At 42.2% G+C, this 17,610-nt stretch overlaps 1 protein-coding gene across 1 annotated transcript; it reads left to right on the top strand.

Annotated features, from left to right (window-relative positions):
- The first annotated feature begins 15,496 nt into the window (after positions 1–15,496).
- LOC118739795 (protein ALP1-like) lies at positions 15,497–16,809 on the top strand. Its single transcript, XM_036471302.1, has 2 exons — positions 15,497–15,729; positions 15,782–16,809. Exons 1-2 carry the CDS (start codon positions 15,617–15,619, stop codon positions 16,332–16,334), a joined length of 666 nt encoding a protein of 221 aa, XP_036327195.1. The 5' UTR covers positions 15,497–15,616; the 3' UTR covers positions 16,335–16,809.
- The last annotated feature ends 801 nt before the right edge of the window (positions 16,810–17,610 follow it).

Raw genomic sequence — 17,610 nt, 5'->3', positions numbered from 1 at the left:
GTTGATGGGTGAAACCATTCATAATTTGACTTTTGCTCAGCCAAGCTCCTCAACGTTTAACCCCATAAACCGTGAGCCTGAGCCAATACCGCGGTCAAGCCTTCACCTTCCTCCATGCGATACGTAGATTTTTTATGGTGATTATATGGCGTGGCCATCCTTTAGGGATTTATTCACGGCCATTTATATAAATAATTCGCGGTTAACTCCGGTTGAGAAATTGTACCACCTCAATCAAAAGACCCGTGGGGAAGCCAAGGATATCGTGAAAAAGTCCCCGCTGACCAATGATGGTTTTGCGATTGCGTGGCAAAACTTGAGCGATCGTTATGAAAATAAAAGAGTTATGGTCAATAGCCAGTTGAAGACATTATTTAACTTGCCCACGGTAACAGTTGAACGTGGGACGGATATTAAAAACTTGCAGCGGACAGTGAATAATTGTATCGCAGTCCTGCAAATGTATGGCATTGATATCGCGAACTGGGATGCTATATTTGTGTTTTTAGTTTCCAGCAGACTACCAGACAACACTTTAGCTTTGTGGGAGCAGGGAATCGTTGACAAAGCTGAAATTCCGAGATGGGAGGATTTGGATAACTACCTTTCGAGTAGGTATCAGACCTTAGAAACAGTTTCGGATATTCAAAGCACACGAGTGCCTAAGGCAGGACCAATGCGAGCGCCAGTGGTGCCGTTTGGAAAAAAAATAACGGCCCATCATACCCATTTTACGCAGCCTGCATGCAGGTTGTGCTCAGACCAGTCCCATGCATTGAAATCATGTCCCAAGATTTTAGCGATGAAGGTAGACGATCGGTGTAAGGTAGTTAGAAAATATAACTTATGTATGAATTGCCTAGCACATTCTCATATAGCGAGGAATTGTAAGAGTACTTTCAATTGCTTGAGTTGCCATCAGCGGCACCACTCACTATTGCACCGAACTCAAGCTGGAAACAGCACTACGGCCACAAACAGGAGACCTTCTACGGGAAGTGGAGAGGCACAGCAGCCTTATGCCGCATCGACATCCGGTAATGTAACCGCTCTGTTTACTGCTAGTGCTAAAAACATAATTTTGGGGACGGCTATGGTGCACATTCGGCACTTAGGGGTGGACTATGAAGCTAGGGCTCTTCTCGATTCGGGTTCAGAAGGGACTTCCATTACAGAGCGGCTGCAAAGACTCATCAATCTCCCTACGCGACCTGTTGACACAAATATATGTGGAATAAATGCGACACTATCGGCTAAGGTGCGAAAGCTCGCACAGTTTGTTTTAGGTTCACCTGCCGAACCCCAGTTTAGAATTGAGGCAAGAGGCCTGATTCTACCCAACTGACAGGAAACCTCCCCCAGGTTTCAGTTGACCAAGCAGATCTTGGTCTACTGCCCCCTATCGAATTAGCCGATGTTAATTTCCACAAAAGTCAACAGGTCGACATGATAATTGGTGCGGACTTGTATCCAGCTATTATGAAAGAAAAAATTAAGAAACATGTTTTGGGTACCCTTTTGGCACAGGAGACAGTTTTTGGTTGGGTATTGACAGGTCCTGTTCCTCAGACTGCTCGGACAGGTGCTTCCTGTATGTCTTTTTTCAATGAAATTTCCAGCTCTCAGCTAACCCGCTTCTGGGAACTTGAGCAAGTTCCGAGTAAAAAACAGGTTACTCCTGAAGACGCGTTTTGCGAGAAACATTTCGCAAAGACAACGCTGAGAAATGACCAGGGTCGTTATGTAGTAGCATTACCGTTTCGACAGGAGTTCCCAGCAGATATCAGTCTTGGATATTCGCGGACAAGTGCAGCGCATCAATTTGTTCGCAACGAAGCAACGATGATGAGCTGAGACCAGAGCTGAGGGAGGAATATCATCGTGTATTACGAGAACGCATTACGCTCGGTCATATGAAGAAAGTGGACAGCACCGTGAGTGAACCTTTATCAGGGACATACTACTTGCCTCATCATGCAGTCATCAAACCGGACAGCACCACTACCAAGGTTCGAGTGGTGTTCAATGCATCAAGTCCATCTTCGAATGGGGCTAGTTTAAATGATGTGCTCTACCCAGGCCCAGTTTTGCAGGCCGATCTCGTCGCCTTGCTATTGAAGTGGCGATTTTTCAAATATGTTTTCAACGCGGACATCGAGAAGATGTATAGGCAGATTCAGCTGCATTCATATAACACGCCATACCATAGAATTCTTTTCAGAGAATCCCAAAATGAGGCGCTGGTGGATTATGAGTTGCAAACGGTGACGTTTGGTGTCAACTGTGCCCCGTATCTGGCAATAAGAACTCTTCTCCAATTAGCAGAAGACGTTAGTTTGCAGTTTCCATTAGCTTCCAGGGTTTTAAAGCAGCATATGTACGTAGACGACGTACTTGCTGGAGCTCATGATACCGAGACAGCAATTCGCACGCGCAATGAACTCATAGATGCGCTGAAGGGAGCTGGATTTCCACTCTGGAAGTGGACATCGAACTCCAGGGAAATCCTGTCAGCTTTGCCAAGGGCTCATCTTCTGAAGGAGGATTTTTTGGAAATCGACGATGTGAGCGAGGCGAGAATGTTGGGAATTCGATGGAATGCTGCTCACGACATGTTTAACTTCAACGTGCAAGAGATCCCAATAAAACCGTGCTACACCAAACGGGAGGTTTTATCGTGTGTGGCAAAATTATTTGACCCTGCAGGGTGGTTGGGCCCCATTGTGGTAGAGGCAAAAATTCTTATGCAAGACATATGGCTTACCAAGATAGATTGGGATGATAGTCTACCTCGAACCCTTTACCAGCGGTGGGAGAACTTTCTTAGAAATTATATCCATATTTCAGAGATTAAAATTCCAAGGTGGATCAATTTCACACCTTGGAATGAAATTGAGTTTCATGGATTTTGTGATGCCTCAGAGAAGGCGTATGCGGCAGCGTTGTATGTAAGAGTACGCGAACGTAATTCAAATAAGACCCCGGATGTAAATTTACTTGTAGGCAAAACAAAAGTAGCCCCAGTAAAAACCGTCTCTCTACCGCGATTAGAGTTGTGCGGGGCACTACTTTTGGCAGAACTAATAAATGCTTTACTTCCGCAGTTTGACGTAGCCCAGCCAGTGATCTACAAGTGGACCGACTCCACCATCGTGCTCTCGTGGCTCAGGAAGCCTCCTTGTTGTTGGACCACTTTCGTGGCGAATCGGATCGCAAAATTCGATGAACTGGTTGGTGTGAGAGGATGGAATCATGTGGATTCGAATGATAACCCAGCAGACCTCGGCAGCCGCGGCGTCCCACCCCAAGAACTGGTAAAGAGCACACTTTGGTGGCAGGGCCCAAAGTGGTTGAAAGAACAACCATCGGAATGGCCAAAAAAGATGGATGAGAGGTCCATGGAAATGGATTTAGAACAAAAAGCCGTGCGCGTTCACATGATCGCCACGCAGCCGCATGACCTTTTGGAAAGATTTTCGGATTTCTCTCGAGCACTGCGGGTAATAGCACGGGTTTTTCAGTTTTATTATAAAACGCATCCCGTACACAAATTGATCCCACGAGGGGAAACGACCCAAGTGACTTCCGATGAAATTCGACAGGTCAAAACACGCTTGATTCTTTTAGCGCAGAAGCGGTGCTACTCCAATGAATATCGGGCACTTGAGGCATCAAGGCCAGTGGGCGCAAAGAGTCCCCTCAACGCTCTCAATCCATTTCTCGATAGAAATGGAATCATGAGAGTTGGAGGGAGACTAGCGCTAGCGGAGCTGCCATATAATGAACGCTACTCAGTGATTTTGCCGTACGATTGCCAATTTTCTCGACTTTTAGTCAGATTCTCACACCTGATTTCCCTGCATGGAGGAACTCAACTCATGCTGAGACTTCTGAGGGCAGGATTTTGGATCATACGGATGAAAAATTTAATCAAAAGCGTAATCCATAATTGTAAAGTTTGCCTTATTTACAGAAAAAAGACACGAGAGCAACTTATGGCAGCACTCCCACCGGAACGAACGGAAGTTTCCCGGCCCTTCACCGATACTGGCGTGGATTTCACTGGACCGTTCGAGATAAAAAACTATACCAGCAGAGCTTGTCTTATAACCAAAGGATATGTTTGCGTTTTCGTGTGCTTCGCGACGAAGGCAATACACCTGGAAGCAACGAGCGATCTATCGGCTTCCACCTTTCTAGCGGCATTTTCAAGGTTTGTGGGAAGACGCGATTGTCCTCGGAGGGTGTACTCGGACAATGGTACTAATTTTGTAGGAGCTAATAAAGCTTTAAGGCAGGACTTCCGTAACTTTGTAGCCGAAAGTTCCCGCCAAACCACCCAGTCGTATGCTCATCAAGAGATCGACTGGCACTTCATCTCACCGGGAGCCCCACATATGGGAGGGCTGTGGGAAGCAGGAGTGAAGAGCTTTAAAACCCACTTCCGTAAGGTGGCGAATACCATGCGGTTTACAATGGAGGAGTTCTCCACTTTGCTAGCAAAGATAGAAGCCTGCCTAAACTCGAGACCAATTAGTCCGCTTTCCGACAACCCCGAATCCACAGAACCCCTCACCCCAGGACACTTTCTGATAGGCAGCCCGTTGCTGGCAATTGCGGAACCGGAAATAAGTGGAAAGCCCATGTCAATCGTCAACCGATGGCAAAAAATTAAAGCCATTCATCAAGGATTCTGTCGGCGATGGAAGGAGGAATACCTAAAGGAACTACACAAGAGAGTCAAGTGGCAACACCCACAACGAAACATCGAAGTCGATGATTTCGTGGTTATCAAAGAGGATAACCTACCCCCGAATGAATGGCGACTTGGCAGAAATGTTAAGGTTTTTTTAGGGCAAGACAAACGCGTGCGAGTCGTAGAAATACGCACCACGCGTGGCGTAATTACGCGACCAATCGTAAAATTAGTACTACTCCCTCTAGCGAATACAAACTAACTTTTTTTCTACTTCCAGAATTTTACAATATGGTTCGAGCTAACTCAAACGCAGCCCAAGAGTGCTACCGATGCCTCGTCTGCAAGCGTAACCACCGCTTGCTGTTCTGCCGTCAGTTCCGCCGAATGGAGCCTGAGGAGAGACTTCGAGCTGTCCTCCTTCACCATTATTGTGCCAACTGCCTTTCGTCGCGTCACATGTCCGGCGAGTGTTCATCACAGAGAAGTTGTGATCTGTGCCAACAGCGACACCACAGTCTCCTCCACCTGTGGGAAACTCCCAGGCGGCAGGAAGACGGGTCGCAGGACCCGAATGCTCCCGACGTCCGGCCAATCCGGCACCGCCGTCCATACCACGCTCAGGCGTTGACTGAGTCAAGCGAAGAGGTTTTGGAGATCGACGCTAGCGATGAGGACCGCCAAGTGGTCGAAGACGCGGCTGAATTGAGCGAGCCACCGGTATTCAGACTATCTCTGTCGGGTATCCGGTCGGCAGTCCAGCGAGGCCCAAGAACCGTCAAAAATAGACGCCCGCGTTCTCGCCGACACACGCGCCGCAACTCGCAACCGCCGCGCCGCCGAGGTGTGAGAGATGCCCGAGAGCGAATTCATGGACCAGCTCGAAGTGCTCTGGGCTTATCAGTCCTCACACTACAGTGATACAGCTAAAGGTGATGTCAAGAGGGAGAATGCATGCTGTGCGAGCCATCATAGACCCAGGGCAGCCGCACTGCACGATCGCAAGAGCCCTAGCGCGGAGGCTGCACGCAGTACCCAGAGGTGAGAGCGACCAGTGTTCCTTAACACTCAAAGGGTGGAATGAGAGACCGAAGATCCGGGCAAAGGTGCTACCGAGCCTGACGCGAACCGCCCCAGAGCGCACAGTCGACGCACGTGTAGCGAATGAGTTCGACAATCTGCGGTTAGCCGACCCAACCTTTTACCGCGCGAGTGTGGTATCTATGGTACTGGGAGCCGATGCATATGCCGTAAGCTTGCGTCCGGAACTGATGCCCGCGACCCCCACAAGACCAGCCGCGCAGAATACTATGTTTGGTTGGGTGATATCAGGAGCTACCCCCTATAGCTGGAGCTGAAGAAGACGGCGAAGAGTGGCTAACGAGTTTAGTATTTAAGAAAAAACAAAGAATGAACTGATGAATTTTTGAATTGTTGAAGTACATATTTAATTGTAATTTTGAAATGTATTTTGAATATTGAATTATTGAATTAATATATTATATTGCAGCGATCCTGCAAGGCGGGCGGCATGTTTAAGCCTGCAGCTTAGGTTTTAGGATACAAACTTCACCGAGAGATGTCGCTGCCAACCACTCGCTAACAGGACTCGTTACTTTATCTCCCTTTTGGCACGAGTCCTGTTAGTCGATCCCGTTGTCAAATTCCACCGTCTGTAGACTCTATAAATGCTGCAATTGAGTATAGCCTCCTTCTATTCTATTTTGTGATCGACAGCCAGCGACATCTCAGGTGAGTACACTCATGTTTTGTACATATATTTGTTCAATAAAATTAAATTGTGTATAAATACCCGAACACCTGACATATCTTATATCTTTGGAGACTAGGGCGTTAGTTGGTATGTAGTTAAAAGATTATCTTAAAGAATCGGCTCCCCAATGGTCCCCGTTGCCGGAATCACGAGGATTCCCGGCCCCTAAATTACCCCGCTCGAACAACTTCCTTAAAATTTTAAAGCTTGTTTTACTCATTTCTTTAATTATTAGATCATTATAATATGATTTTACTGATTTATTAATGCTTGGAACCAAATGAAACATTTACTTACCACACCTTTATTTGATTCGGGCATAGAAACAAGGCCGAAGGATACTTAAGCATTTATATATATATTATGTTTATTTTATATGGCTGTACATAAATTTTTTGATTTCAGCATTCATATTTTAGATTCATCTTATTCATTTGTTTTATTACTGCACCATTTATAATTTTCTTTAAATAGGGTCAAGGTTTGTCAAATGCTTAAATTTATTTATATAATAATAATGCAGCACACAACCCTGAAATCTACGAAAAATTCAGAGGAAAGTCATTAAATAGCAGCACACAACCCTGTGCCTTCCTCAAGAGTGAAGGTGAAACTTGTCAAGAACGTAAACCTACCGGTACGTCAACCTGAGTCAGCTGACACGATCTGTCTTGCCAGACGGCCATGTAAATGAAAACTCTACACCGCGCAATTAAAATTTTTCCGTTTCTTCCTTCTATAGATGGTTGCCACTTCGTCAGTTTTGCAGATGGTAAAAAAGTTATAAGTTCCTATTCAAAATACGTTTAAATTGAAATTTACTATCGAATAGGTGTTTGTTGAAAAATAAGTAATTTATATTTAGCTAGCATCTATTAAAGTCCCAGCAATGGGTTGTGCGCTGGGCTTGGGACCCGCCACGTAAAAACCACTTCCAGTGAAGAAGCAAGGCAAAGCCTCGGATGAGACCCCCCCTTATGATGACGACCACGGCAAATGTTTAAAGGACTACGATTTGAGGGCATGCACCTGGAATGTCCGGACCCTTAATGGGGAAGGTGCCTCTGCCCGGCTGGTTGATGTCCTCGTAAGGACAAAAGCTGACATCACCGCCATCCAAGACGGGGCAAGGCAAACAATGTCTGGGGCCTTGCGACGTCTACTACAGCTGCCATGTAAAGGAGCGCAAATTCGGAGTTGGATTTGTGGTGGGAGAGAGACTCCGTCGCCGAGTACTGTCGTTCACCCCGGTGGACGAGCGTCTAGCCACAATCCGCATCAAAGCGAGATTCTTCAACATCTCGCTCATTTGCGCCCATGCCCCGACGGAAGAGAAGGATGAGGCATCCAAGGATCTCTTCTATGAGCGCTTGGAGCGCACGTACGAGCGCTGCCCCCGTCATGATATCAAAATCGTGCTTGGCGACTTCAATGCCAGGGTGGGCAAAGAAGGGATCTTTGGAACCACCGTCGGAAAATTCAGCCTCCACGACGAAACGTCCGACAACGGATTGAGGCTGATCGACTTCGCCGGGGCCCGAAACATATGCAGTACTAGGTTCAAGCATAAAAAGATCCATCAAGCTACCTGGCTGTCTCCGGATCGAAAAACGAGAAACCAAATCGATCATGTTGTGATAGACGGAAGGCACGCTTCCAGTGTTTTAGACGTACGCACACTCCGAGGCCCAAACATCGACTTGGACCACTATCTTGTTGCAGCCAAGATACGCACCCGCCTCTGTGCAGCAAAAAATGTGCGCCCAAATATGCAAGGAAAGCTTAACGTCGAAAAGCTGCAATCACAACAGACAGCCAGCGCTTTCGCTACTCGACTCTCACACCTGCTCTCAGAGAGCACTCTTCAACAAACCGACATATGCGAGCAGTGGAACCACATTTCCCGCTCATTAAGTACCGCCGCCGAAGAAGTAGTCGGATTTCAGCGATCCCGAAAGAACAACTGGTACGATGAGGAGTGTCAGGAAGCTGCAGAGAAAAAAGATGCCGCCTACAGGGCCACGCTGCGATCGGGCGCAACGCGCGCTATGTGGGACCGCTATAGGGATCTGAAGAGGGAAACGAGACGTATTTGCCGCAACAAGAAGAGAGAGGCAGAAATACGTGAGTGCGAAGAGCTTGAAATGCTGGCCGGCAGGAGGAATGCCCGAAAATTTTACCAGAGAGTTAGGCGACTTACGGAAGGTTTAAAGACCGGGGCGCACTCCTGTAAGAACAATAATGGCGACCTAGTAACTGATGTCCAGAGCGTACTTAAGTTATGGAGGGAACACTTTTCCGCCCTACTAAATGGTAGCAGCGCAGAAAGTTGTGGAGAAGAAGAACCCGAGCCCGCAGTCGATGATGACGGAGTCGACGTTCCACCGCCTGACTATGACGAGGTACGTATAGCAATAACGCGGCTGAAAAACAACAAAGCCGCTGGAGCTGACAGCCTGCCAGCTGAGCTATTCAAGTACGGCGGCGAGGAGTTGATAAGGTGCATGCATCAACTCTTGTGCAGAATATGGTCAGATGAACACATGCCCGACGACTGGAATTTAAGTGTGCTCTGCCCAATCCACAAGAAAGGTGACCCCGCCATTCGCGCCAACTACCGCGGGATCAGCCTTCTAAGCATAGGTTACAAGGTCTTATCGAGCGTATTGTGTGAAAGACTGAAGCCCACCGTCAATGAACTGATTGGGCCTTATCAGTGTGGCTTTAGACCTGGCAAATCCACCATAGACCAGGTATTCACAATACGCCAAATCTTGGAAAAGACCCGCGAGAAAAGGATCGACACTCACCACCTATTTGTCGACTTTAAAGCCGCTTTTGACAGCACTAAAAGGAGTTGCCTATACGCCGCTATGTCTGAATTTGGCATCCCCTCAAAACTCATACGGCTGTGTAAAATGACGTTGAGCAATACCACCACCAACGAGGACAAGACGAAGTATCTCCTGTCATCAAACAAACAGTCAGCACATTCGCGCCTTGGCACCCACGTCACTGTTGACAGTTACAATTTCGAGAAAGTAGAGAATTTCGTTTACTTGGGAACCAGCATTAACACCGATAATAATGTCAGCATTGAAATCCAACGTAGAATCACTCTTGCCAACAAGTGCTACTTTGGACTGAGTAGGCAATTCAGGAGTAAAGTCCTCTCTCGACGTACGAAAACCACGCTCTATAAGTCACTCATCATGCCCGTGCTGGTATATGGCGCAGAAGCATGGACAATGACAACATCCGATGAGGCGGCTCTTGGGGTGTTTGAGAGAAAGATTTTGCGGAAGATTTACGGTCCTTTACGCGTTGGCGACGGCGAGTACCGCAGACGATGGAACGATGAGCTGTATGAGCTTTACAACGATATGGACATAGTGCAGCGAATTAAAATACAGCGGCTCCGCTGGCTTGGTCATGTCGTTCGAATGGACACCGACGCTCCAGCTCTGAAAGTATTCAACTCGGAACCCGCTGGTGGTAGCAGAGGAAGAGGGAGGCCCCCACTACGATGGAAAGCTCAGGTGGAGAAGGACTTGGCTTCACTTGGCGTTTCCAATTGGCGTCAGTTGGCACAGAGGAGAAATGACTGGCGTGCTTTGCTGAACTCGGCCAAAATCGCTTAGGCGGTTACAGCGCCAAAAAAGAAGAAGAAGAAGCATCTATTAAAACACGAAAAATTCTAGTTGAAAACGTAAGTTTATGAAAAGGCATTGATGAGTGGCAACACTGTAATAAGCAACACTGAGGGCTCCAGTAATTGACAAAATTCTGCGCATACAGACAGCGTTCATGATCCAATTATTAAAGGTCACGACACTTTGAGATCCGCCATCTTGTAAATGAAAACAGCTGACTTCTGTGACGTCATTCGTACCAATCGAAATTTCTTTAAACTTTGATAAATGTGCGAGTTGAATACGGAGCGAAAATATTTTTGGCGACTGTGAAATTTAAGGGTAACTTAAGAAGAACATGTTTAAAAAATGAAGTGCGCAGTTGCTAATTGCAATAATTCCCAAAAAAACCAAAGGGATAGGGTTTCACAGCTTTCCAAAAGACTAACTTCTTTTGAGGCAATGGGTGCATTTCTGCCGGAAAAGCGTAAACCCAAAAGTGGCAAGAATCTGTAGCGAGCATTTTCTACCCGAGGATTTTGAAAGGAGCCTCCAAGCTGAAATGGGTAAAAAAATTGGTTAGTCTTTGCATATAAGTCATTATTACATTGCAGGATTTTCAAAATTCAAGGCTGTAAGGCCAGGAGCTGTTCCGACGGTGAAAAGCAATGAAGCCTCGACATCAGATGCATCGCAGCGTAGCCGAGAAGCGTATTAACGAGAAGCAACAAAAAATTGTCACGGGCTTACTCAAGAATTAAGAAGAGAATATATATGCGTAAGAGTTTCTGCTACGACAAATCGTCAGACACGACATATGCTCTACAATACGAGGTATGTTCGTGCATTATGTTAATATCGCGTTATAAGTATTTGAAAAGTATTTATTTAATTTTTAGGTTTGATCGTTAAGTGGAACCAACCCTTGTTTTATGAATTCGATTGTCGAATGACCGCTCAGATTTTGTTCCACATAATAGAAACACTGCAATCGTCTGGGTACCATGTAGCCGCTGTTAGCGATCTTGGCGGGCGAATAGGAAACTGTTTAATGACTTGCATGTCGACGAAAAAAATCCATGGTGAGCACATGTTAATAGTTTAAGAATAGAATACTAATCTGGGCTTATTTTTGTACTTGAAATTCATTTGTTTTTTTCAGGTTTCTTTACGATGCGTATCCTATTTTTGTTTCTGCGGATGCACCGCATCTTATCAAATTGCTGCGCAACCATTATTTGGACCATGGCTTTATAAGTAACAATAAACCGGTGGAAATGCAAATTATTGCGGAACTATTACCTTGCACTGCGTCAAAGTTATCTATTACCACGTTTATACGTAAGCCATTTGCAAATAAAAATAATTTGCAAATACCTAACTCACTGCTTATTCGACGCTGAAAAATTCTTATTTATTATTGCCTGATTATAAAAAGGCAATAATATTACCATTGAAAAAGAAAATAAAGTTAAAAATGGCAACGTCTTGATTATAAAAAAAAAATAAGATGACCATCGAAAAAGAAAATAAACCTATGAATGGCGGCGTCTTGCGCTTATTTGCAAATAGTACCACTAATCAATACTTATTTGCGTGATTTATATATTTGCAAATAAAAAATTAACTCAGCGTTTATACGGAAAAGTTTACCATTTTGCAAATTGTTATTTGCAAATAATACGTGCGTATGAACGTAGTATATACTCATAAAATAAATAGTAGTTACCTTAATGTTGTTCAAGCCCAACGGCAGAAAGTGAAAATAGCAACGAAACTGTTCTCGCATTCCAAAGCTCAAGTCATAACTCGTGCTGCAAGTTTGGGTCATTTAAGTGGACTACTTTCAAAACCTTTTTATATTTTATTTCTCTTATAATAATTTAATTATATCTTCTTTAGTCAAACGACTGGTTTGACGTTATGAACGTCAGAGTACCATATCCCGACTCAAGGACAAGGATGTCATGATACGAAACTCTTTTTCTCTTGGGAGCGCTGTGAAAAGGTTAATTTTTATAACATCCCCCAATATTGCCATAGCAGCGAAAATCATGTTGGGAGATTTATTGAGCAAATTTTTGTGAATTTGTTTATTTAACCAAACAAGCAAATATTTTAGACTTTTAGTATCTTCTTAATTATTTAGTGTTAAAAATTGACATATAAAATGTTTTTTCTTGCAAATACTGTTTTAAGCATAATTTTTTTATGTGTTTGCAAAAAATCCATTAGAATTAAATCGGTGTATCTTGTGCGTATCTAGTGGCAGCTCGCTATTTTGCTTGTCAGATGTTCAGTCCAACTTTACTTGACAGTGCTGCCAAGTGAGAAAACGAGTTTAAGTTAGATTCTCGTAAGCAAGATGAGAGAGTTTCTTATCATGTCATCCTTGTCAAGGAAGCGTATGCATGCTTTAGCTGACGCCAGATAAAACTTTTGCTGCGCTTTACGTGACAGATTCGCTTTGGCAGATAAGATGAATTGTATAAAAATGCACAAAGCATGCCACATAGATCGTTGAAGCTGCAGCTCGAAGCGAAAAGATGGCCAACTCGCGGTTTAATATTTATTTTGTTTCGTCCAAATTCGAGTTTTCATGTAGAAACATAAAACTTAGTCACATAGCTGATATTTTTAAAGCAAAATATATAAAATCCACAGCAATTTTGACGAGTAAAATAGCAGTACAAAATTGTTTCATTGGCGTTCATTGTAGCATACCTTTTGCGTCTGGCGCTTTGCTAGCAAAGTTATAAATGTCACGCAAAGCTACAAAGTTTTATCTGGCATCAGCTTTATGGTCTTGCTCTCGACGTCCAAGATGGCATCTTGGATGGTATGTCTAAAATGGTGATTAAATGCGAATTATTGGAAAACAAAATTTGTTATATCATGTTCGGGCCGACATCGAAAACATGTTTTCGTTGCTAGAACTGGTTTTCGACCTAAAACTTGTGTCCATGTAAAATCTGTCAAACGAAAACCAGTTTTCGCTGAAAACTACTTGAAAACTTACGTTCCACTCATTCCAATCGGTGTCTTCACTGGTATTTTAGATATATTTATCGAAGTGGAAGTCATATTTTATCATCTTGAATACGATAGATAGGACTTATTGTCAATTGGATGTAGAGTGTCCAGATTTGGTGAGTTCGCGCCAATTTGGCGATTTTCTTTGGATATTTGCGGGTAAAAATATAGGAAATCTCCTTTGAATATTTTCTTATTTTTTGTTGCTATACTTATGATTCCTTCACAAATACATATAAAACTGTTATAGTTGTTAAGTTTCATTGAAACTGTATCTCTAAAATCTGTGTGATAACTTTAGGTTTACAAAATCTTTTAATCTGAATAAATAAATTAATATAAATATAGAAAATCGCCCCTGGCGATTTTTGGCGATTTTTCCCCTTCAAATAAATTTTTTCCAATTACAAAGTTTTCCACGATAATTTTACAGAAGAGGCTAAAGAACTGCGTGATAAACTTGACTTAAGAAGCATATTAAAAGACTGTAAAAAATGTTTAATCACCCTAATCGAAGGACTTTTAAAACGATTATCTAGTCAATTAAAACTTATAAAAAAGCTTTGCTTTTGTCACCAGGAAAGTATGTGAATCACAAGAGGGCGAGTTTCAGGGACCTGCCAATTAACTATTTGACTTTGAAGGAAGGAAAAGCAGCGGAAACTGAATATTTAAATCTTTTAACTTTCCCATGGAATAACTTTTCTCAGAACCATTCCATCCGATTCTGAAGAATTTTGGGATAATTGCTTACGGAGTGAAAACCGCAACAGGCAATAAAATGTTTCGAAATATAAGTAAATTCATATTAATATCCTTGCCGCACTCCCATGCTTTGTTGAGCGCTTTTTTCCATAATGAATTCAACAAAAACTAAGATTCGAAATAGGATGAGGTCGGAAAGCCTTAATTCAATAGTTCGAATAAAGGGTTATATGAAGGCTAATAGTTGCTGCTGCAAAACGTTTCCAATATCTAACGGTATGTTGTCAAGGGTGAATACCTCTTTATATGACAACAACAACAGAAATGTAAGTCATTCAGACACTATAGGTGAAGAAATTTTGGAAATAGCTGATCTCGCCTTATTAGAGGTTTTTATTTAACTTTTAGCGCCGAGCTCTTAAAAGCGGATTGTGCGATTAATCAATTAATATGAGTTATAATAAATTTAATAATTGCGCAGTCCTATTGCAAAATGTGTTGAAACAAATATTTTTACGAAGTATGTGTACAATAAAGCACGATGTCAAGTTTAAATAGCGGCAAGTCAGCTGCACTTGATAGTAGTTGGTTGAATAAGGAAAATGAACTAGCAACAAGAGTTTACGGGGTGTACATAGTTCAGTGGTTAACGTTTCTGAGTGCACATCGATTACGCAGGTTCTTTCCCTGCTGAAGTCTAGAAAAAAAGAAGTCTGACGAGGAGATGTGGTAATCTCCGAAACAGCTGCATAACTTCTACCGCTTAGAATTTGTTGCTTTTGCAATTTTTCCTAATAAATAATCATGGTACAAAGCTCAATAAAAATATTAATAACATTTAATGGCCTTTTGTTGCAACCAGAAAATGAGAGCGAGCAAGTTGAAGATGACGAACTGGAACACGATGGCTTGGAGTATCTCGCAGGTTACATCTGCCATTAGCTGCACACAAAGATTCCCAACAACAGAGAGGAAGGTAACTTGGGTAAATTACGTTACCGAAAGTGGCTTATCGAAACCCACTCCAGAAATGATGGCGAATATCAGGGCATTGCAGAGAGTTTTCGATGAGGTTAATGAAGACGGTTTATTCATTGCCAGCAGTTATCTGCAAACCCATATTTTAAAAGCGGATAATATTCCATGCGATATAAAAATTAAAAAACTCTTCTTTCGCGCACGTATGTTTTTTAGAATACGCACTTTAAATAAAACAATAGTTGTGTTTAATGAGCTGCTGTAGGTTACACCAGGTTAAGATATCTCACAAAATTGTGTTTCATGAAGATTTTTCTTGCTCTAACTTGCTCTACTTTTTGTTTTATGAACCTGCGCTAAGTGGAACTAGAGCAACTTAGAGCACGATTTACTGCACCAGCTATTTTGATGGAGTAATAGCCCTGCCAGATAGAGCACGTTACGTGCATTCCGACGAAGCATTCAACTGACAAGGCGTACGAAACGCATAGGTACGCCACAATGAAAGCGTTGTCACATGTAAACAAGTCAGCTGTTTTGTACTGGCGGCAAATTTTTCTTTGAATACAAAATAAGTCTATATTTATAGTTGGGCTAATATTTGTGAAGAAGATAAAAAAAATGGAAGTAATTGAAGTTATTTTAATATTGCTCATGTTGCTGGAAGCTAGAGAATGCTTCAACAGGCTTTATGGAGGCCGTAGATGGTGGGTGCGACCTCCCCTACAGAATCGGGACACTCACGAATTTTTCGCCACGAATTTTGGATTCAGGGAGGAATTTAAGAAAAATATAAGGATGGAAAAGCACATTTTTGAAATGCTTCTTAATTTTATTAAGGAAAGGATCACTAGAAACAATTCTAATAGGCCATCCATTTCTCCAGAATGTCGACTTTACTTGACCCTCTGGTAAGTTATTCATATATCATGAATATGTATATTTAAATATTCTAAATTATAGTTATTTGGCTCACGGAGGAAGTAAACAGTTTTATGCTTCTTCCTTTAAAATTGGACTTTCCACAATGAAGGAAATAGTGGCAGAAACGTGCGATGCCTTGTGGGAGATACTTGGGCCAATTTATTTGTCGATTCCTAAGAAGGATGAGTGGAAGCGTATCGCTATCGATTTTAATTCCATGTGGAATTTACCCAATTGTATTGGTGCAATTGATGGCAAGCACATAAACATATTTTGCCCATCAAACTCAGGTTCCCTTTTTTATAATTATAAAGGGAACTATTCAATTGTTCTGCTGGCGGTGTGTGATGCGAATTATACTTTCACTTGCATTGATATTGGAGCTTACGGCTCGCAAAGTGATGGTGGCGTTTTATGGAATTCTGGCTTTGGGAGACAGCTCTATAGTGGAAAACTGGATCTTCCTGAAAACGATGTGCTACCAGACTCTGACATAACTTTTCCCCATTATTTTGTTGGAGATAATGCGTTGCCGTTAAAGCCATTTTTAATGAGGCCGTACCCAGGTTTGTATGAACAATTTAAAAATTAGTATTTTCTAATTAAACTCATTTACTCATTTTAGGAACCAACTTATCTCTGGAGAGGCAAATTTTTAATAAACGTTTATCTCGAGCACGCCGTGTTATAGAAAATGCATTTGGGATTTTGGCTTGTCGATGGAGAATCCTTTTAAATCCCTTACAAATGAGCCCTTTATCTGCCGAGAAAATTGTAAAGGCTACGGTTCTCCTTCACAATTTTCTCAAGATGCACGATGGAAGCTACTGCCCGCCGGAATATGGTGACCAGGAGGACGGCGACTCTATCAGAAGAGGATTGTGGCGGAGTGATATTTCGACCCCCTTGCAAAGAACTAGGCGGATAGGTTCGAACAATGCGTCACAAAATGCGTTTAAGTTAAGAGATGATCTGAAGAGTTACCTTGTATCCCATCCAATTCAAAGGATGGCACAATAAAAAAAAGGTGATTTATATTTTTTATCTAATGTGCGAAAATAGTTAACATATAATGCCTCAACAGAACCAAGATGAGTTTGCCAAGCGGAGACGCAAAACATGATGGCATGCAATAACAAAAACAATACAAATAAAAGATTCAAACAGTATACAAAATTACCGAAAGTTCAACGAATTTTCATTAAAAGTTTAAATTTTTTAATAAAAATGTCTGGTATGCAGTTTCATAGCCCATACAATTTCAGTATAATAATGTGCAAATTTGAAGTGGCTAAAGATTATGAGTGTTGCGCATTTCCTACATGAACAAAATGAAAAAACTAAAAAATCAACGGTAATCTTTAGCTAATTGAAACTTGCACTTTATTATACTAGAATGTAATAGGCTACAAAATTGCATAATTATTTTTTAAAATTCTGATTAACAAGTTCCAAAATTTTGACGATTTTCTTTTTAATTTTTTTAATTATACATTTTGTACAAAGTTTTCAACTTTTATTTATATGGCTTCTGTAGTAAACACAAACAACCAATATCATTTCGAATTTGGTCCAAAATGATATGACCTACACTGTATATGCATATTGTAATTTTGATATGAAAAGAATATGAAATAATAATAATAAATAATGTGAAATAATATGAAAATAAAAACTATAGCCGCACCACATATTGACATCACTCACTGTACACTGTACAGCCACTTTTTTAATTCAGTTTATAACTTCACATTTGGTTTTGTGCTTTCTTATTCAGTTCATAACATAACCTTTCATTATATTACAAAAGCTCATGTACATATACAGTGCCGCGCAAAATTATTGAACTACAACAAAAAACAAAAAAA

Source organism: Rhagoletis pomonella, unplaced genomic scaffold (genome assembly GCF_013731165.1).
Source record: "Rhagoletis pomonella isolate Grant_MI unplaced genomic scaffold, Rhpom_1.0 Rhpom_scaffold_00005, whole genome shotgun sequence".
NCBI classification, from domain to species: domain Eukaryota; kingdom Metazoa; phylum Arthropoda; class Insecta; order Diptera; family Tephritidae; genus Rhagoletis; species Rhagoletis pomonella.
This window is presented reverse-complemented; position numbering and strand designations above follow the sequence as displayed.

Excerpts from the sequence above, each read along its gene's own strand:
- LOC118739795 (XM_036471302.1), top strand. The coding sequence starts at position 15,617 with ATGGAAAAGCACATTTTTGAAATGCTTCTTAATTTTATTAAGGAAAGG. Across the intron at positions 15,730-15,781 it reads CGACTTTACTTGACCCTCTG|TTATTTGGCTCACGGAGGAA; the intron begins GTAAGTTATTCA and ends TCTAAATTATAG.